Source organism: Tripterygium wilfordii, chromosome 13, assembly GCF_013401445.1.
Source record: "Tripterygium wilfordii isolate XIE 37 chromosome 13, ASM1340144v1, whole genome shotgun sequence".
NCBI classification, from domain to species: Eukaryota; Viridiplantae; Streptophyta; class Magnoliopsida; order Celastrales; family Celastraceae; genus Tripterygium; species Tripterygium wilfordii.
The window spans coordinates 1,784,148-1,804,632 of NC_052244.1; the positions used below are offsets into that span (position 1 = coordinate 1,784,148).

At 37.7% G+C, this 20,485-nt stretch overlaps 3 protein-coding genes across 9 annotated transcripts; 2 read left to right on the forward strand and 1 right to left on the reverse strand.

The window, feature by feature from the left end:
* The first annotated feature begins 1,155 nt into the window (after nt 1-1,155).
* On the forward strand, nt 1,156-7,961 carry LOC120012868 (ABC transporter G family member 22-like). The gene is made up of 10 exons (XM_038864406.1): nt 1,156-1,623; nt 3,026-3,096; nt 3,658-3,896; nt 4,209-4,364; nt 4,519-4,702; nt 4,804-5,112; nt 5,641-5,928; nt 6,372-6,656; nt 6,737-6,844; nt 7,235-7,961. The coding sequence occupies exons 1-10, from the start codon at nt 1,230-1,232 to the stop codon at nt 7,451-7,453; spliced, it is 2,253 nt and encodes a 750-aa protein (XP_038720334.1). The 5' UTR covers nt 1,156-1,229; the 3' UTR covers nt 7,454-7,961.
* On the reverse strand, nt 2,658-12,671 carry LOC120012866 (prolycopene isomerase, chloroplastic). 3 transcript variants are annotated; one of them, XM_038864402.1, is made up of 16 exons: nt 11,933-12,671; nt 11,493-11,699; nt 11,302-11,401; nt 10,865-10,947; nt 10,696-10,752; nt 10,463-10,615; nt 10,272-10,350; nt 10,039-10,187; nt 9,794-9,928; nt 9,566-9,679; nt 8,762-8,872; nt 8,561-8,669; nt 8,056-8,233; nt 4,789-5,987; nt 4,471-4,661; nt 2,658-2,917 (listed from the first exon to the last, which is right to left on the reverse strand). In XM_038864402.1, the coding sequence occupies exons 1-13, from the start codon at nt 12,473-12,475 to the stop codon at nt 8,160-8,162; spliced, it is 1,914 nt and encodes a 637-aa protein (XP_038720330.1). In that variant the 5' UTR covers nt 12,476-12,671; the 3' UTR covers nt 2,658-2,917; nt 4,471-4,661; nt 4,789-5,987; nt 8,056-8,159. The 3 variants fall into 3 exon arrangements, with proteins under 3 accessions (XP_038720330.1, XP_038720332.1, XP_038720331.1); XM_038864404.1 differs by having other exon boundaries at nt 11,493-11,702; nt 11,929-11,985; XM_038864403.1 differs by lacking the exons at nt 2,658-2,917; nt 4,471-4,661; nt 4,789-5,987 and having other exon boundaries at nt 7,799-8,233.
* A 1,770-nt stretch (nt 12,672-14,441) lies between these two features.
* Nucleotides 14,442-19,510, forward strand: LOC120013756 (sucrose-phosphatase 2-like). Of its 5 annotated transcripts, XR_005471478.1 has the most exons (10): nt 14,442-14,655; nt 15,383-15,459; nt 15,539-15,838; nt 15,996-16,097; nt 16,268-16,462; nt 16,553-16,843; nt 17,340-17,526; nt 18,131-18,177; nt 18,264-18,631; nt 18,716-19,510. XR_005471478.1 is itself a non-coding variant. In XM_038865685.1 (9 exons), the coding sequence occupies exons 1-9, from the start codon at nt 14,454-14,456 to the stop codon at nt 18,345-18,347; spliced, it is 1,485 nt and encodes a 494-aa protein (XP_038721613.1). In that variant the 5' UTR covers nt 14,442-14,453; the 3' UTR covers nt 18,348-19,510. The 5 variants fall into 5 exon arrangements, 4 of the variants coding, with proteins under 4 accessions (XP_038721613.1, XP_038721614.1, XP_038721615.1 ...); XM_038865685.1 differs by having other exon boundaries at nt 18,264-19,510; XM_038865686.1 differs by having other exon boundaries at nt 14,540-14,660; nt 18,264-19,510.
* The last annotated feature ends 975 nt before the right edge of the window (nt 19,511-20,485 follow it).

Genomic DNA, 20,485 nt, shown 5'->3' on the forward strand with positions numbered 1-20,485 from the left:
GGTTGACCTATGATACAATAGGGGCTTATTAATGGATAGAAACGGACATTAGTTTATATTTAAAAATTTTAGATATAATAATATAAGCCCTAATCATCAAAAGAAACATATATATTTGAGCACAAATTTCAGTTTGTACCTAGAGTGTTGGGCTTGATATGAATCAAGTAAGATAAGCTTATAGCATAATTATTTTTAATTGCATTTTACAATTTTATGTTAAATATATTTATAAAACAAACCCGCAGAGGACCAATATAGTCCCCTTCCCTCCGCCCCTGATGTTATGGTGAGATCATTATCACCCAAGATAAATCTTGGACCCGCTTGATGATTGCAATATGAAGTTTCAATATACAAGATTCCAAAAAAAAAATGGACAATTCCCTCTAGAATGGGTAATATTGGTCAAGTTGGCTGGTCTCGTTTTTGTTGTATTTGAGGTGTTAATTAGGTAAGAAAAATGTAAAGAACTCTCTCTGCATAGAAATGTTGTTTCTAAGAATTGAACATGGAGTATTAATTAATTACGAATTTACAACAGCAAAATAAGAATTGACCGACATTATTTTTTAAAATTCCACATAATATTTCATCTATTGCACGAACACGTGTAGGGTAAAGATGGCAGCAATCACTGAGGACTACAATTGATATCTCTTTAACTTTAAGGGCATATCTCATGTCTCCAAAAGAGTCCAATCGTTAGATATAAAACAAAAAATATTTTATATATAATTTAAGTTGTATTTGATTTTTATTTCGAACAAAAAATATATCGTTGGGTTCTCAAGATCGATCAATATACAATTATTTTTTTCCAAATTTGAAAAAGAAATTGAACTTTAAAAGTGAATTCTAAAAGTTAAGACTCATTTTACAACTTCATAGAAGAATTTATATATATATATATATATATATATATTTATATATTTATAGCTTGATGAGTCAATTTAATGTCACAATTAAGGATTTATATGCATGGATTGTGATTTGCATCCCACGCAAGGGCTAATTTAGTAAATTCATACGCTCCATAACTGCTTATAAGTACTGGGGCAACTGCAACAAGAAGAGGTACTGTTATAATTGAGGCTTCTATTACATTCTCTCCTCGCTAAATTTGTTCTACGTACAAGGTTTGGATAATCTTAGTTTCTTGTCTTCACAAATTCACTCTCTATTTGAATCAAATTAGATGACATCATTAATCTTATGATGATTGGTTGATGTGTAGGAGTGCAGATTTTATGATGGAGAAACAAAGCTTCTCCGGATTGGCGAGAACAATGTCCGACCAACTGGTGGAGGCGGTGACGGCAGCTTTCAAGTCACCGCCGACGCCAAGCGGCGGGTCAGATGGTGGTGGAAGCAGTAGTACACTATCGAGGAAGTCAAGCAAACAAGTGTTGGTACCGGCTTCGCCGGTTCGTAGTAGCAAGAACACACACATTAGGAAGGCAAGGAGTGCACAAATGAAGTTTGAGCTGGATGAGCTGAGTAGCGGCGCGGCTCTTAGCCGAGCCTCCAGTGCCAGCTTGGGCCTCTCCTTCTCCTTCACCGGCTTCACTATGCCACCGGAGGATGTCGCGGATTCGAAGCCGTTTAGCGACGATGATATTCGTAAGTTGATTTTGTTCTTTGTTTTCTTGAATGTTTTGTGTTGGTATGCCACTTTTCTTCTGGTGATCAAGACAACCATTATTTGAATTCTAGAAGTTTTATGCGTTGCCTGTGTTCGTAAACAGACAACTGTAGAAAAACCAGACTGTAAGAAAAGAAAATTACAAACTGAACCCAATCGTCTATGATTAAAACTGCAATGAATTTTACCCCTAGACCCTTAGCTCGATTAGAGTCTCCAGTCTCTCTCCTCTTGATTCTTTTTCTTTGTTGGGGGCTTATGTGTAAGTCAAAAACCAGTGATGATTGGTCTGTCAGATAGGGAAAAAGTTAAGACAACCTTTCATCCAACTCCAACACTCCTAATTTCAACGGGTTTAGGACTTTATTTATAAAAGTGCAAACGGTTCTTTTAACGGTTTTTTTTTTTTTTTTTGTGTACGGTTCCTTTAACGACTTAGAGCAACTCCAATGACGAATATAATATCAACTACTCCAAAACCATTCTCTCTCTTCTCCTCTCTCCTACGTGGCATAATTTAATTGAATGAATGGATCCCACAATATACACTATACATCAACACTTCATACTCATTTTCTCTATTTTCTCTCTTACTTTTCATCAGCTCTTTCTTCCTTTTTATCACCTCTCTCTTCGTTTTTATCATCTCTCTCTTCCTTTTCATCATATCTCTTTTTACTATTCATCAGCTATATACATACTTCATATTTCAAGTGTCATTTTCCACAATAACCTATAAAACAAGTGTCATTATCAAGAAAGTGTGTTTTCAAGTGTTTATTTTCATCCATTGTAGAACTCTAGCACTCTAAATTTTTCATAAAGTTCACTTTTGAACAATTGAAAAATATATTTCAAGTGTCCGTTGGACATGCTCTTAGATCAACCACAATGGTACAAAACTGTGAAGACGGTGAGCATTGAGCAATGGACCCTACTCTCACCTAAAATTAATCACAGATGTGACTCCTCCAAATGTCCCTCTTTCAGCTAAATCAACAAAAAAAAAAAATCAGCAACACATAATAGTAAGTCTCTGCATATTTGTCTCAAGATAGTGATGGTCTCCTCAGTGTGGAAACTTTCATGACTCAACAGGCATTCGGAAAAAAGATGACTAGACTTGTCTACAAATAGTCATTCAAGTGTAAATTAACCAAGTCAACTTTATATAGATTTTTAGACTTCTCTGAGTCATGTAAATTGACAGAAACTGAACTGCAAAAGATATTTAAATCAAGCTGAGCAGCAACTTCCAACTTCTTCATTCATCTGAAAGAATGAAAATTGTTAACAAACCAGGTAAAAACACTGCATGCTATGTTGAATTACTCGAAAACTATTTATATCTAACATATATGTATGTATGCTTTGTTGCAGCTGAAGATATTGAAGCAGGAATTCAGAGGGAAAAGTTTCAGATGGAACCAACATTGCCAATATACATCAAGGTAACACACAACTCACCACGCAGGTTCTCCTAAAACCCTTGTTTTTTTTTATATCTGCAAAAGAGCGTAACAGATGTTCAAACCTGACTTTGCTAATGGCGGGTGGATTGATTTGTACTTGTCTATTTGGACAGGCAAGGAAGGAGATTTTTATCTTAACTATCGTCGCGACCAATATAGGCATACATGGCTAGTATGTTCAGGTTTCAGTCTTGTACGTAGTTTCATCTTATATGACATTTGTGTACAAGACTTCCCCCTTCTTTCCTATATGGTGCAGCACATACATCCATCACTACTTAACTTGAAAATTAAAAGGAAATAAAGGTCTTAGCATTTCTTGCATAATAAGGGTTATGAACTAGACCCAGCACTGAAAAGCAGCACCAGAAGACCTGGCTTTTCTGAGGAAAGAAGGGTGAACACTGCAGCCCTACAACATTTTATATACTCTTGAGGTTGCTCTCCTCCTTTGTGCTAACACAATCTAATCTAGCTAGGTATTTTATGAACAATTTTCTTTGACCGAACTAAGGCTCGTTTTGTTCCTGAACTCTGCAGTTCAAAGATGTCACTTACAAGGTGATTATCAGAGGAATTACTACGACTGCTGAGAAAGAGATCTTGAATGGGATTACTGGCTCAGTAAATCCAGGTGAAGTTTTGGCTCTCATGGGACCTTCAGGAAGTGGAAAGACAACACTCCTAAACCTGCTAGGTGGGAGGTTAACTCACGATAACAATGTTGGTGGTTCAATTACTTATAATGACCAGAAATACTCCAAATTTCTCAAGAGTAGGTAAGTATTGGATTGCAATACAAACATAATGCGTCATCATTGTCATGTACTTGAAAGCATATCGGTCTACTAATCGTGCTTGAAAAATCACTAAGATCAATAAAAACAACATACTTGATAAAAACAAATAACATAGTTATTTCAAGGATTTCTTATTGTGTTTCTACTTGATTAAAGCTGCATTAGTGATATCTTTTGGATACTAGTTCAGCTATAAAGAGACATTTGAGATTATATCTAACAGTTTTATCATATCTCTGATAAGCAAAAGATTCTAAGTATATGCAACAACTAACATGTAATGTATGACAGGGTAGGCTTTGTCACTCAAGACGACATTCTGTTTCCTCACATAACGGTAAAGGAAACACTGACATATGCAGCACGACTCCGACTTCCCAATACATTGACAAAAGAGCAAAAGGAAAAACGGGCAATAGACGTTATCCATGAGCTAGGCTTAGAGAGGTAAGTATTCCTTTAATATTCTCATTAATGAGGGATTGATTCTATAGTTATTTTCAGAATATGAAATGAATTCCAGCAGAAATAAGGGGGACAAAAGGAATATTACCAGCAGTATTGAAAAGCTACTGAGTAAGAGAAATACTGATCTCCACAGGTGCCAAGACACTATGATTGGTGGCTCTTTCGTACGTGGAGTATCAGGAGGAGAGAGGAAAAGGGTTTGTATAGGCAATGAGATCATAATCAACCCTTCACTTTTGTTTCTTGACGAGCCAACCTCTGGCTTGGACTCCACCACTGCTTTGAGGATTGTTCAGGTGTTACAAGACATAGCAGAGGTATTTCCAGTTCAAACAAAGACCTTTCTGGTGCAAAAGGCAATAGTATCATCAGAATTAAGAGACGGATCATGTTACTAACGTACCTGTTCTTATGGCAGGCAGGGAAAACAGTGGTGACGACCATCCACCAGCCTTCAAGTAGACTCTTCCACAAATTTGACAAGTTGATACTCCTTGGGAAGGGGAGTTTGCTCTATTTTGGAAAAGCATCAGAAGCAATGACTTATTTCTCATCAATAGGATGCAATCCTCTAATTTCTATGAACCCAGCCGAGTTCTTGATTGACCTGGCCAATGGAAACATCATTGATATCTCCATACCATCTGAATTAGAGGACAGAGTGCAAATGGGGAATTCAGAGATTGAAATCCAACATGGGAAGCCATCTCCAGCAGTTGTGCATGAGGTACACTCTTTAACATTGAAGAACTTCCAAGGAATATACAGAATAAGTTTGAAGCAAATTCCAAGTGCTTGTATGTACCACTTATCCTGATGTAGAAAAACTAGTAGAGTTGAAGAATAAATCTGAACGGTTATTCAAAAATGAAGAGAGAAAGAAAAGGTCACCATATTCTAATTGAACTTTCATATCCTTAAGAGTAATTTTTATCATGATCGCATTGCCAAAAGCTCCACTTTGTTACCCATAACACCGGAAGCTACTCATACATATTGATCTTTGACTCAGGAAAAAATTCCTAGTTGAATTGAAATATGATAGCTGTGGATACTACTAATATGTGGAATATAAATCATTGTATGCGGTTCAAAGTTTATACCATCCTACATGAAGGTAAAGAAATAGATAGCTCAAAACAGTACAATTTTAAGTTTACTGTCCCAAAGTCAGATGCCCTTTCTACCTCCTGGTATGACCGTAATAGGAAGGTGCCACGTGCCTTTTTCTATCTGATGCTTTGTTTTAAAACAGTACCTGGTGGAGGCATATGACACAAGAGTTGCAGAAAATGAGAAGAATAAACTTATGGATCCCATTCCCCTTGATGAAGAAGTGAAATCAAATGTTTCTTCACCAAAGCGAGTATGGGGAGCAAGCTGGTGGCAACAATATGCCATATTATCCTGTAGAGGAATCAAAGAAAGGCGGCATGACTACTTTAGCTGGCTGAGAATCACCCAAGTCCTCGCTACAGCAACTATTTTGGGATTACTTTGGTGGCATTCAGATTGTGATAACCCCAAAGACCTTCTAGATCAGGTATGTCATCAGAGTCAAAACATAAAGGTTTACCAAACACTTTAGTATACATATCTCCCCTGCATTTCCCACATAATAAAACAATTATATCAGCAGGGATGAAGTACTGAACTCGCTTTCTTTCATTGACATGCTATTAAATATCATATCAAAAAGAACAATTGGAGAAAAACTGAGTTCAAATAAACTGCACAAGTTGGGAAAAAGCAATGCAAACAGACAAGGGAACGTAGAAATATAACGGAACTTTTTTAATTTTCAATCTGAAAAAATATAGCACTTGTGCAATCTTGAAGTAAAGCATCTTTTCATTCAAATCCATTCACGAAATGTCAAGTAATTAGAAAATATGCTACTTCATATACATGCGTAATCAACCCAAAATTATAAGAATTTAATATTCTTTTTTTTAAACATATGAATTTAATATTCTTACATTGCAGGCAGGGCTGCTTTTCTTCATTTCTGTTTTTTGGGGATTTTTTCCCATCTTCACTGCAATTTTTGCCTTCCCTCAAGAAAGAGCAATGCTGAAGAAGGAACGTGCAGCTGATATGTACAGGCTAAGCGCATACTTCCTAGCTAGGACTACCAGCGACCTTCCACTTGACCTATTACTACCAACACTTTTCCTTCTGGTGGTCTACTTTATGGCCGGTTTGAGATTGAGTGCTGGACCCTTTTTCCTTACCATGCTAACAGTTTTCCTCTGCATCGTAGCAGCTCAGGTAAAGCTCTTTCGCCGTCACTCTAATAAGGTATCACAAACATGAAAGCCTAATACATTAAAGAATGGGTAAATTGGCAGGGACTAGGACTAGCAATTGGGGCTACATTGATGGACATGAAAAAGGCCACGACTCTGGCTTCTGTAACAGTGATGACTTTCATGTTGGCTGGTGGATACTTTGTTAAGGTCAGCTTGCAAATTTTACTTGGAGCTTTTTATATACAACACCTATAGCATTCCAAAAAACTATCTACATCACCTATTAATGAGAGGGTGAAATTCCTAACCATTAGAAACAGACTCATCATCATCATCCCATCATCAACCGAGCCTTTATCTCAAAAGTTTGGGGTATTACAAACAGACTACTTTGTTAAATCATAAGATGAAGAGATAATGTTACACTTTAAGGATAAAATCCTACGAGTAATTAATTGTTAATTAATACGACCATGGTTGATTAAATGCGAGTAAAAATAGTAACACTCGACATATGTTACTAGTCTCATAGTTTATTCTAAAGCTGCCATCTGTTCTATAAATAGAATGAATGACTATTTACTTCCACTTCTGCAGAAAGTTCCAGTTTTTGTATCTTGGATTCGCTATATGTCCTTCAATTACCACACTTACAAGCTCCTTCTCAAGGTGCAGTATGAACCCATCACGCCCTCTGTAAATGGGACAAGAATAGACAGTGGTTTAACAGAGGTTGTGGCACTGGTAACAATGGTTATTGGCTACCGTTTATTGGCATACCTTTCCTTGAGAAGGATGAGCTTGCAAGGAGCATAAAGATACTACATACTTCACAGCAACATAAATCTGGAAACATCAGCTTCCATTTCCTGTGCTTCATGAAGTACTTTTGGGGTTCAAGTTTCATAAATATTAAGGGAAGCTCGCAAAGATCACCAATCCTTAACTTTTGGGTTTCCACCCTAAATGCTAAATGCAAGGTAGTAGATCTGAAAAGGATCATTCCACATATTGCTAGGCATGCAAAAGAAGTTTTCCACATGGATCATAAACTCCTGTCTGAATGTTGTTTACATATTTAAGGCAGTGATATAAGGCTTGTCAAACTATGTTCTATTTTTCCGATGAAGAAATATATTTTCGATAATTCTATGCAGCTTAATAATCCATAAGAAAGTTATTTTTGATTGAGCATATATGTTAGTAAATTAGAAAAGAAGGGGGGAAAGGGAAAAGGAGGAAGTGGGGAGAGGATAAAAAAAATAAAATATCTAGAAGACCTCTAAAAGTTTAGGTACATTTAGTTCCAGCATAGAAGACATAACACTAGAACACAAACCAACGATTTCTTTTTTCTTTTTGAGAGACAAAAGAAGGAACCAATGGATAAATTTCAAGGAAAGAATGTTCGAAGATACCTCCAATAGGCTTCAATACCCAACCAGTTACCTCTCTTGGCTTACTTGTGTTCAATAACTGGCCAACTATGTTGACGTCAATGGCCAGCCAAATTTCACTTGGTTTATGCCAATGTCCTTAACCAGCCAAGCAAACGAAGGAGGGCATCATCCAATAAAGGGGCCTTCTTCTCAAGTCCTGTGAGGAGAAAGAAGTAAAAATAAAATTGAGATAAATTAAGAGATTTAAAATGCTGGTAAAAAAGCTGATGAAAATGAATCAGGGCAACCCCCTCCATGCTTTCATGACGTCACTAATCAAAGAGACCTCAATCAGAAAGTACAGCGGCAAAATTTTTTCACAAGGGCTGAGGCTCCCTGACTCCCTGTGGATTAAAATTTCATCTTGATGGAACAAGCTTCCATACCAATAAATATAACTACTTTTAGCATAATAAATAATCAGCAGAATTATTTCCTGCTAATGCAAGACATATTTCAAATTGGAAGAGGAAGAATAGCTCACCCATATCAGCTGCTACTCGATGGGCGCACATTACTCCAGAAAAGGCTACAGCTATGACACCTTGTCCAGGAAAGCAGCTATCCCCCACACAGTAAAGACCATTTATACCCTGCATGTTTAACCATCAGAGGGCCCTTTTAAATAGGTTTAAGATACCTGTATACCATTCATATTTAGTCATAAGTTCATAACTAGACTTACTGTAGTATTGAATGGCATTCCCAATAAGCCCTTAGGTGTTCTGCGTGGCATTGGTCCGTAGGTACCGCTATCACGAGCCAGGTATCGCCTGTGCGTCTTTGGAGTTCCAACCTGTCACGAGCGGAAAAGCTTTTAAAATGGAGGACTATGGACATGGATTACATCCACTGAAAATCCAGACTGGCCACTTGATATCAAAAAGTTTACATTGCAGCATGGAGTTTAATTGCACTTTAATCACTAAAAACAACTTGGTAACTATCATAGCTTCTGCATGCAGATTTCTCGACAAACATATTGATTTTGAAAATTAAGTTTCAACAGGATGTTTTTTAGGCAGATTAACTCATCAGAACCTCTCATATTGAAAATTTGAGGGGAGCCCAAGAATTTAGTCAATGATCTACCTCTGCTGCTGATATCTATTAAATCTCTTCATGCACTGATATATATATGCATCATCACTGCCCAGAATACATCTTCATGGCCTTATCTAGGAAACCCATTGTCCAAGCATGTGAATCCCTTAAAAGGACAACCAAAAATATGCTTTTGAGATATATTTATGATTTATCATGAAAATAACAGTCTTGTGCATGATTTTGGACCTATTTAGGCTCTTGCTAGGTCCCAATTTTTTATTATTGTAAATTACTAGTTTTTGGCTTTGTAAATCCCACTAATAAATTCAACCAGCAAACTGGTGAAAGTTCTATAGCAGTGAACTCTCAAACCTTTCCCTGATTCATTCCAAAATCTATTATGCAAATGATTGACATCGAATTGTCTACTGAGAAAACATACCTCCATAAATGTTATGGATGATCTGAGGCCCGGAAACAGTTTCTTCTCCAATCTAGCTAATATCTCATTTGCCACATGCTGCTTCTTTGTGTCATAGTCCTTTGGAGTTAGTCCCTATAACAGAAAAGCCATCAGATTAGGTACCAAGAGGAGCCCAGTAGAGAGAGGACGGCCTTAGGAAGAGAAGAACAGAGTTAAAAGAAAATTATCAAAGCATTTATAAAATACCTCCCAGTCTTCTATGGAAGAAGTAGTAAATATGTGAAGAATATGATGTCCCTCAGGAGCCAATGATGGATCAAGAACTGTTGGGATGCTCAAAAATATACTTCCATATGGCTGCTCTAACTTTGTCCAAACATCCTAAAGCATTAAACAAAAAGAATTAAGAAAACAAACCCCTTCACTAACTCATGATAAAATGCACTATCAAGTGCTTAACAGATGAAGCTTCTGACAAAAAACCTGATTACCTCCAGCAGAAAATGGTGACAATCTGTATCTGGAGTCAAAACATCAGCTTTAACACCCATGTGAACAGAAAGAAAGGATGGGGCCTTAACATACACTTTCTGAAAATTTTCTTCCTCTTTAGGAAGTTTTTCTTCTTTTAACAGCTTCCCTACAGCACAAACAGAGCATTGTTTAACTTGTCAAGAAAAATGTTGAAGAAACAAAAATAAACTTTAAGAAGCCCCCAACTAACCAAAGGTATCCCATCTAGTAGCATTTGATATTATGGTTTTGGCAAAGAACTCCCTTCCATCTGACAGCCTCACTCCTACCTGCAAATTAAAATTACAATAAAATAAAAACAGAGCCATCGCTTTTCGTAACATGTATAATTTCACAAGAAAAGAATTAGTATCATTCAACCAAAAGTAGGGCTACACTCACAGCCTTGCCATGCTCGATTATAATTTTAGTCACATTTGCCTTGTAAAGTATTTCACTGCCCTGATCAATCAGACCTTTAGCTAAGGACTTTGCAATGCCACCAACACCACCAACAGGGTAGTTAATTCCTCCAAAATGCCTATCGCATAAAACCTGATACAAAGAATATATGAATAAACAAGATCAGGGCCATAAGGTACGCAACAGAGAGCAAAGCTACCTAAATAGCTTACCATGCTTGCATTAATCATTGGTGTCTGCAAAGCATTAACTGTGCTCACTATAAAACACTGCAGAAAAACAAAGGTAATCAAGTGAGATTAGTGGGACAGGCTACGTGTGGACCTCAAAGTAGAGAAACAGACAAACTTCCAACATGATTGACAAATAACTTTATTGCACCTCGGCATCAATGAAAGACAACAGCTCAGGATCCTTTATATACTTGCGAGCTATTGCTCCAGCATTTTGGGGCAGAAAGTACGCTGCCAATTGAACCAACATCATGTTAGATAGATTTTAAAGCAGTAATTATTTATTATTTTCTTAAGTTCGGGGAGACAAAAAAAAAACTCTATGATTTTCCCAATGCACTTTCTACTATAACCATCAAAAGAATGATAACAGTAACTATCCACACCTAGCACAACAAAAAGAAAGTCATAGAAATTGCTCCCCTATATTCCAGGGAGCGGATACCTGAATTTGATGATGGAAGTCCGAACTAACTACATGAAAAGGCCATGTATAAGTCAGCAGCAAGTTATTGTCTACATTATATCATGCAAGTACAAAGTGGCTACCATGTCAATTGATCTGTTCAGTAAAAAAATAATTACCCAATGTCAAGCATTCAAGAGGCTTCTGAAAGAACTGCCCAAACAAGTAGATTGGCTCCTCAAGCGACTTCAGTTCCAATGAGTTTAAAGCATTGAAGATCTATAAAATATGTATGCAAGTTCTTAAAATAAGGTACAATTTCGAAGCAGAAACAACCATAGCAAGCCTGTTCACCAAAATCAAGACATACCTTCCAACATTCACCATAGAATTTGAGGATCCCTTCCTTTTCATGGGGAAATCGACTGGTGAGTTCAGCAATAAATTCATCATACTCTCTATGTACTCGGACAGAAAGGTTGTTTGGGAGATGAAAATGGACAGTGGTTGGATCAGGAATCACCTCCATCTGACAGCCAACTGCTGCCAATGCTTGGGTTATCAAATTTAGATTTCCCTGCTCAAATTTGCAGCACATATTAGTAGCAGACTACATATATACATGACAGGGATTTCAAGGCTAATGTGTAACTCATCTTTCCATCATTCAAAACAAAATTATTCCAGCATCAAAGCCTTCAATAACCTTGAAAACCCACACAAACTCAATATTCAGCCTAATCATCCCGATTCTTTCTTTCTTTTTTAAACGCAATAAATAATGCATATAAGGCAGTATATAAAACTGACCTTATCGCTGAAACCAAACATGACAGAAGACCCCACATCAAAAGTGTATCCATTCCTCTGATAGAAGCCAGAGCTTCCTCCAGGAATGACATACTTCTCCAAAACCAAAACCCTAGCTCCCTTTACTGCCAGCTGTGTTGCGGCCACCAGCCCTCCAATCCCAGAACCAATAACTATGGCATCATACTGCATCTGACTACCTGCCCCTCCATTCCCCTCTATTCCCAGCCCTTCATCCACCGCCATCAGTGATGCAGACCTGACAGTGAAGTCTCTATTCACCTCACAGCCCTTCATTCTGTGCTTTTGACTTCTGGGCCTATGATTACTCAAATGAATAGCACTCCCATGACCAAAGAAATGAGAATTGATAGACCTCAAATCCAACCCAGCGAGCTGGTAACCACAATCCACGGACAGAATTTTGTGAATCATATGTTTTTGATTTGTGGGTTTTGAAGTACTGAATTGGGTATTACCTTTGTGATTGAGAAACTGTGTAGCTCGGATCTTTGGGGTGGATAGGGAGTGGGAGAGCAACATATTCTCAAGAAGGTTTCAGGGATTTGGAGAGACGATGTGATGGTTTGGGTGCTGCCGTATGTTTGTGTGGAATTAAATAAGGAGAAGTGGACTGTGATTCCAAACCATTATTCCTTTGATTTGGAGATTGAACAAGACAAATTTAGAGGGGAATAAAGAAATAGACGTTGTGAGACTGTGGTTAGATTTCGGTAGGTTTTGCGCTACCGCCTTTCGTCCAGTTGACCCAGTGTAAAAATAGGAAACAAATTGTTTTGAACCGGGTATAAGCGGACCCGAACCTAACGTCGGGTTGTAATCGTCGTGATTCTATACGCGACGGGGTTTTTAAATCCTGGTCTGAGTTTTGGATCCATTGATGATACAAAATCCAGCTTGATTATTCCATGCTAACTCTTTTAATTGATAATGAATATTTGATATGAGCCTAAACTCGATCAATAGATCCGTACAAAGAGAGTAAATTGAGCAAAACTACCATATGTGATTGTTCCTAATAGGATCGAATATTTGACTAGAGAGAATTTATTATTCCATACTAATTAATATTTTTCAAACTCATTTTTTTGTCCCTGCTCCTCTCACATGTGCACATGTAGCTCATAAGAGCACGTAAGAGTCTGCCCCCAAGGCATATGGCTCAGTGGCAAATAAGGTGGGGTATAAAGCCAAAAAAGTATGATTTTCTAAGTTCGACGCACGCAAAAAGCGTTGCTCATGGAATTTGTATGATTTATCTGAACACCTCATTCTGTCCCTTGTAGCTGGGTTGTATATACTGCGACTTACATTCTACCGACATTTCGAAGGCACGGGGCAAAAAGCGTTGCTCGTAGAATTTGTTTGATTTATCTAAACACCTCATTCTGTCCCTTATAGCTGGTTGCATATCGTGCGACTTACATTCTACCGATATTTCGAAGGCATGGGCCGATAAACGGGTCCTTCGATCCCGCCCCAACCGAAGAGCCTGCAAATCGCATGTAGCTTATAAGGTCTCAGGGTTTAAAGTGTTGACATCCGCAGGTGTCTGTATGAGTGTGGATCGCACGGGGATGTGGGCCCTTAAGGGAAGAATCTGTAGCACTCAGCGTTTAGTGAGTTGGGTCACAAAACCTAAAACCTCTGTAATGTTAAGTTTGGTGGTGTTGGACAAGTAACCGAGTGGCAATGAAATTAAGTATTTTGTCTCACATTGCACGATAAAAGATATGAAATGCATAATATAATAGGTCAAATTTCCTAATTAGTAACAAGTTATTTTTCTGGATTTAAACTAGTATGAGCTGGTATTGAGTCTAGAAAAATAAAATAGTGCAGGCCAAAGTGTAATACCAGTGCTAAGGGGCATACTGTTACAACATCAACCATCCTCCTCTTCCCTTCGACATACCATTTTTAGGATATTTTTATTTTTCCTTATTGGCTCAGCCTTAATATACTCGTCAAATAATTCTTCAGTGTTCAGAGGTCTCTTTGCGAAGTGACGATTGGACATTTGTTATGGATCTTCGTCAATCGGTGGGTTTGGGGATATGCAATGTAAATGCGCACTAGAGTACAATTTGTTTGCCATGATTTTGCACTTGTTTTTCTATGTTAATGGAACTGTCAAATCTCCTTATGTCGACCCTTTTAAATCTTATATGAGGAGACATGTTGTCAAATCAAAACGGCAGCACTCCATGTGAATTTACATTCCTCGGGTGTGTGTTGAGTGTGAGTTCGATCTTACCATGCCTAGATATGTATTTGAAACTGTCTTTCTGATTTGTAATGTTGTCTCTATTGTAATTTATATTTGAAGATCAATGAAATACCAGTATCCCAAAAAAAAAAAAGGATTGGATCCGTTTGGATATGCTCCTCATATTCTCCTTCGTTTCATACTTCCATCGGTTTATTATCTTTAATTTTGCAATTATTTTTCATTATATTCTGATTGGATATTATTCCCACGCCACTCCTTCCACCTCTCATGTTACTGGGCCCCAAGGGCCCAACTTCTTCTTCACAGGACAAAAAAAAAAGCAAGGCGAACCTAAACAGTGGACACGTGGCGAATTGTGATATTGCCTTGTCAAGTTCACTCGCTGATTTAGTTTCCTTTTTTTCACAAAAGAAGCGCCAATCAATTTGGATCCAATTATCTCCATCTTCGCTCTCTCGTCTTGTCTTCGGTTTGGTAATTCTGGTCTCCGTGTCTCCAATCCCTCAACCCTAATATTCACCCGCGCTTTAGATTCACCTCTTCTGCTGTTTGATGTGCTTGAATTTTGCGGCTAATTGATGTGTTCTGTGTCATTCCTGTTTTGATTCGAGTGTTTCTTGTAAATTTGCCGGTGATCGATAGATTCAGGTATTTCTCAGTTGTTTGCGGTGAATTGATTTTCCTCTCGTTTCTAGTTTCGTATGTTCTGTTCAAAATTGTTGAGAAAATGCAAGGGATAAAATCCGAAACCAGAAATTGAGTTTTTGATATTTGTTTATTTTTCCTTTCTTTTTCCAAATTTCCTTTTATGAGAGAGAAAAAAATTCCATGCAAGAAAGAGATCATCAAAAACGTTATGCTCGATTTCTTTTTCGTGTTGTTTGACTGTGGGTTTATTTGCAATTCAAGTTCTATATGATGTCTTATGTTTTGCTAATTGTAATATCCATATTCGTTAAATCTCATATGCTTTACCTGTTGGCATCTTTGATTGGATCTCTGGCTTTATTTCTTTCACTGTGTTCATTTGTCCTTCATGTTCGATTTCTTGGAATTTAATGTTCGTCCTTGATTCAATATGGTATAGGAGTTGCGAGTTCAATTCACATTTGGATGTTATAAAAAAAAAATGGATGGCGTATTATTATTCACGAGTGGTTTAGTAGCACTTATCAGCAATTTTTCTTATGTTGTAGGTGGTGATAGCATAGTCATGGAACGGCTACATGCTTCTGCTCGCCTTATGATAGTTTCTGATCTTGATCATACGATGGTAGAATTTTGCTTTTGACTTGTTTGAATTTCATATTCTTGCTGCAGTCGATTGAATGGACAAGATGATTTCCTTGCAGGTTGATCATCGTGATCCTGAGAACATCTCTCTTCTTCGGTTTAATGCCTTATGGGAAGCTAATTATCGCCATGATTGTCTGCTTGTTTTCTCCACTGGGAGGTCCCCTACACTTTACAAACAGTTGAGGAAAGAGAAACCTATGCTAACCCCAGATATTACCATAATGTCTGTGGGAACAGAGATAACGTATGGTAACTCAATGGTGCCAGACAATGGTTGGGTTGAGTTTCTAAATCAGAAATGGGATAAGAACGTAGTCAAAGAGGAAGCAAGCAAATTTTCTGAACTTACTCTTCAGGTACGTTGATGTATAAAGGAAACGAGTAATCTGATTGGTCTCTCTTCTTTAGACCATGTACTTTTAGTCTAATGTTTCATTCATTTCTTGTGATTTATCAATAAAGAATGGTTTGGATATTTGGTATCTTTGAATAACTGAAATATGGGTAATGCAGTCTGAGACAGAACAACGACCGCACAAGGTTAGCTTCTATGTGGATAAAGATAAGGCCCAGGCTGTGATGAAGGGACTTTCAGAGCTATTAGAAAAATGTGGGGTAAGATCAAGTTTTAACAAGGAATGACATTATATTTGACTGAAATATGTTCTTGTCAATGGACTACCTTGGAAGCCATGTCACAGTATTAGGGTTGCTTTTGTTTATGTAGATTCTACAACCATTCTTATGTCTGTTGCTCTTCAACTAATTTTTTATTTTTTAACCAGTTGGATGTTAAAATAATATATAGTGGAGGAATAGATCTGGATATATTACCCCAGGGTGCAGGCAAAGGTCAAGCTCTTGCATATTTGCATAAGAAATTTAGGACTGAGGGGAAACTACCAACTAACACTCTTGTTTGCGGCGACTCTGGAAATGATGCTGAACTATTTAGCATTCCTGAAGTATATGGTGTCATGGTCAGTACTTTGTTGAGTGCTTCATTGTGAAATTATTTTTCCTCCATCATTGCATCACGTCGCATTTCAACTTGTCTTTTTTATATGCAGGTTAGCAATGCTCAAGAAGAATTGCTGCACTGGCACGCTGACAATGCCAAGAATAACAAAAAAATAATCCATGCAACTGAGAGATGTGCTGCTGGGATCATACAAGCAATTGGTCATTTTGGTCTTGGTCCAAATACCTCTTTAAGAGACATTGGAGACCTATCTGACCATAAACTCGAGAAATTTAACCCTGGTCATGAAGTAGTTAAATTTTACTTGTTCTACGAGAGATGGAGGCGTGCAGAGGTTGATAATTCTGAGATGTATTTGGCAGCTCTCGGAGCTTCTTGTGTATGTTAAATATCCTCTTCCCTTCACTTTAGCTTTGTGGTTTCTGCTATTAGGTTTGTCAGTTTGATCCAGTGGATCATTGTACTGTGAAAAGACTCCTGGATACTACCATTTTACTTCACATTGATCTAAAGGTGCATGTAGAAAAAAAAAAAAAAACAACTAAAGTTGCTGATGATTCAGGAGACAATGGTTAGAATTGATTTCTCCAATATAGTTTTAGGTTTTCGAAGGACAATTGACCGCATGTGTTGCTCAATTAGATTTTACCAAGTAATACATCTAGCTGTGACAATATGGTATGCCTGGTTGTCTCCAATTTTATACCGATATAGATAGCCTTCTTTTTGACGGATATTTAAGTCTAACTGACTCGTTATCAACCTCCATTTTGACTAGTTACCGAAAAAGGGAAGAAATATCTGTGGAATCTTTGACGCTGCAACGTTTTTCATTGTTCTGACTGGTTACCAACCTCTATTTTGTCTTATGGCAGTGTGTATCTGGTGTTCTTGTCCATCCATGCGGTTTTGAGCTGTCTCTTCAGGAATGCATAAATAAAATGAGAAGTTTCTATGGAGACAAACAAGGACAGAAGTTCCAGGTCTGGGTGGATCGTGTACTTCCTACACAAATTGGTTCAGATACGTGGATGGTTAAATTTGATAAGTGGGAATTATCGGGTGAGACGGCTTCTTTATTCTTTCCTATTTCTTATAGTTTCAATTTCAATAGAATATTGAAACTCTTTCATTCTCTCTTGATAGCATTGAAATTTTGTTGTGGAGTGATCATTCTAGACCAGAAAACTAGTACTGACGGTTCAGGGAAAGTTGTGGCATGTAGTACGATAAGCAAATTGTGGTCTTTGCTTTGGAAAATTCTCCACCTGTCTGTGGAGCTGCAAAAACTTAAAACCATAAATTATCTGTATATATATACACACACACACACACGTAATCTTCGGAGTTTACTTTCAGGGATTGGCTAGCCTGATATAAGAAATATCCTGTCAAACAAATATTTTGCTCGCTCCGGATACTGAGATCTCAACACACAATTAGAATGTTTACTTGAAGGCTTTATTTCTTATGTTCACTGAAGACCCTTTTCTTTTAAAGCTTGACGTAAATGGGGCTTATGTATGCATATCTCTTTATCCGTCAATTAAATGGTCATCTTTATTGTTCATAGTGTGACTGCTCCATGCCATGACAGCTTTGATTTTTTATCTTTACGTTTCTTGCTCTTTGTTGTGGCTATACACTGACTTGCTAACTCGCGTAGGTGAGGAGCGCCATTGTTGCATGACTACCGCTATAGTTAGTTCAAAGGTAAGATAAAAGTGCCATGATACTTTAGTCTCTGTTAAACTGCTCTATAATTTCCTTTAAGAAGAATGTTGTTTCTTGGACTCCAGGCAGACAATTTCACTTGGAAGCACGTGCATCAGACATGGCTGCAAGGATCAGGAACAAAAGAGGGTGCAAGCTGGCTCTTCTAGATTGTGACGACTGATCAACTTCAACAGTTCCCAAATAATGGCTAATCTTTCACTTTACATACTTCGCAGGGTCATAAATATTCATCCACTTCGTGTACAAGGCTCTGCATCGTTCCAGTTTTATCGGATATTCCCAAAGGGACATGTAACACATTGTTGATTATTCTTGTTCTGGTCTTTTTAAATGCAGCAGGATGACATTGATTTTTCCCCATGTCCTTACAAGCAACACTCCAGCAAAGCTAAGAATCAGATTCTCTCCTCTGATCTGGACAGCTGAACAGGTACATATTACCTAATCAGATGATGTTTTGGGTTTAATTTTCGTGGGTAAGTGGCATTACCCTATAAGCTGCAAGTGAACTAAGGGAGGGAAGGAGCTCTTCCATGGAAGAAAAAGTTGGAGGTGCACAAACATACATCCATGAGTAGCATAGAGCCATCGATATACAGCACGAGCGCACTAACCAAAACCTCCCAAGTTGCAGCTCGACATTCCAACCTAAATTGCCACGCGGCAAATCGCACCTCTCCCGCTTCAGGTGACACGTGTGATAAGGAGACATCAAATCTAGGGATTTAAAATTCAAAAGTTCCCCCCCTTCTTTAATCATTATGTATGCCGTCCTTGTCCATTTCCAAACTTGTTTCACACACTCCCTAAAAGGTAAAAGGCCCAATCAATACAAACCCACCCCACACCACTTTTATTAAATCCAATCTTCCCCCACCCTCCTCTCTCTCTCTCTCTCTCTCTGTCTGTGCTCCGAGATTCTCTCCAACACTCCTGTGCGATCGCAACAGGGTGCGGCTGCGGTTGATCGATCGATCGATGGCTCTGAGACTGGTTTACGGCGTCATGTTCCTGTCTGTCTCGTGCGCATGTTTCAAGCTTCTCCATCTATTTCTTCACCCAGTCTTCTATCTCACCTCCTGAGAATGAATTGATTCATGTTATTTTGCAATGGATCGAAACTTGATCTACTGTCGAATTGAACTTCTGTGTTGAGTGATTGGTCCTTTTTTTTTTTTGCGATGTCTATCACTTTACAGATCTGAATTCGTTTGTCGTTTTGATTCCGATCTTGTTTTCTGTTTATCAATTTGAAATGGAAATTTCAGATTTAATATAATATATTATCAGATCTAGGTTTTTGGTTTTATGTTACCTTCAATTCGTTACATTGTGGTTGCCATGTTTGTGGATTGGACTGAAAAATTAAGCATAACCATTGTCAATCAATAATTTCAATTTCTAAAAGAGAAATTAATCAAAAAAAGGTAAATCATATTATGAAAGTTTGTGCACGATAATTGTTTATCTTTACCATACACATTTTTTTTCTATGGAGTGTCTCAACATATTCATTGATTGCCCATTAAAAAAGGAGAAAAAGCCTCTTCAAAGCCTAATCAAGTTTCGTCAAATCTACGTGTATATATAAGGATTTTTAGATATACCCATTGTGTATGTCTACAATTCAGGGTAAAAGTCTTAAATCACATCATGCCCCGAGGGAGTTGAAACCGCTGCTTCGAGAAGAGGGAAGCATTAGACTTGGACCCCTGACTAAATTGCGGAATCAAGCTCTATATTTGTCAAAACTTCGCAATAAATTAATAAATACTGTTGTATTAGACTTGAACAAGTCCTTGTATGCTTTACTTTTCTAAACTCCTATCTATGTGAGCAATGATTTACAAGTTACGTATGTGTCAAACTGTATATATATATATATATATATATAGGTGTAATTCAAATGTTGATTGATTGTCAAACATGTTGTAAATTTGTAATTTGAAGAAATTGAGAGGGATGAGAAGAACGGGCGAGAAGTAGAAAAAGGATGTGTTCGAGATTTTGGACCCAATTCATTTGAGGTATTGTCGACACTCTAAACTAAAGACCCGCGTGGCTTTGTTCCTTTAAAATGTGACTCTAGCATATAAACCACACAATTTGTGCTTATCAAACCGATGTCGGACATTTTTCCGTCTTACACTCCCCTGCATCGAGGCCCAACAAGATTAAGCGGTTTAGGCTAAGCATGAAGACTCGCATAATTTTGTCCTTCTAAAAGACATTTCAATTGTTTTGGGATGAGCTCAAACTTATATATGATATGATTGGTGCTTAC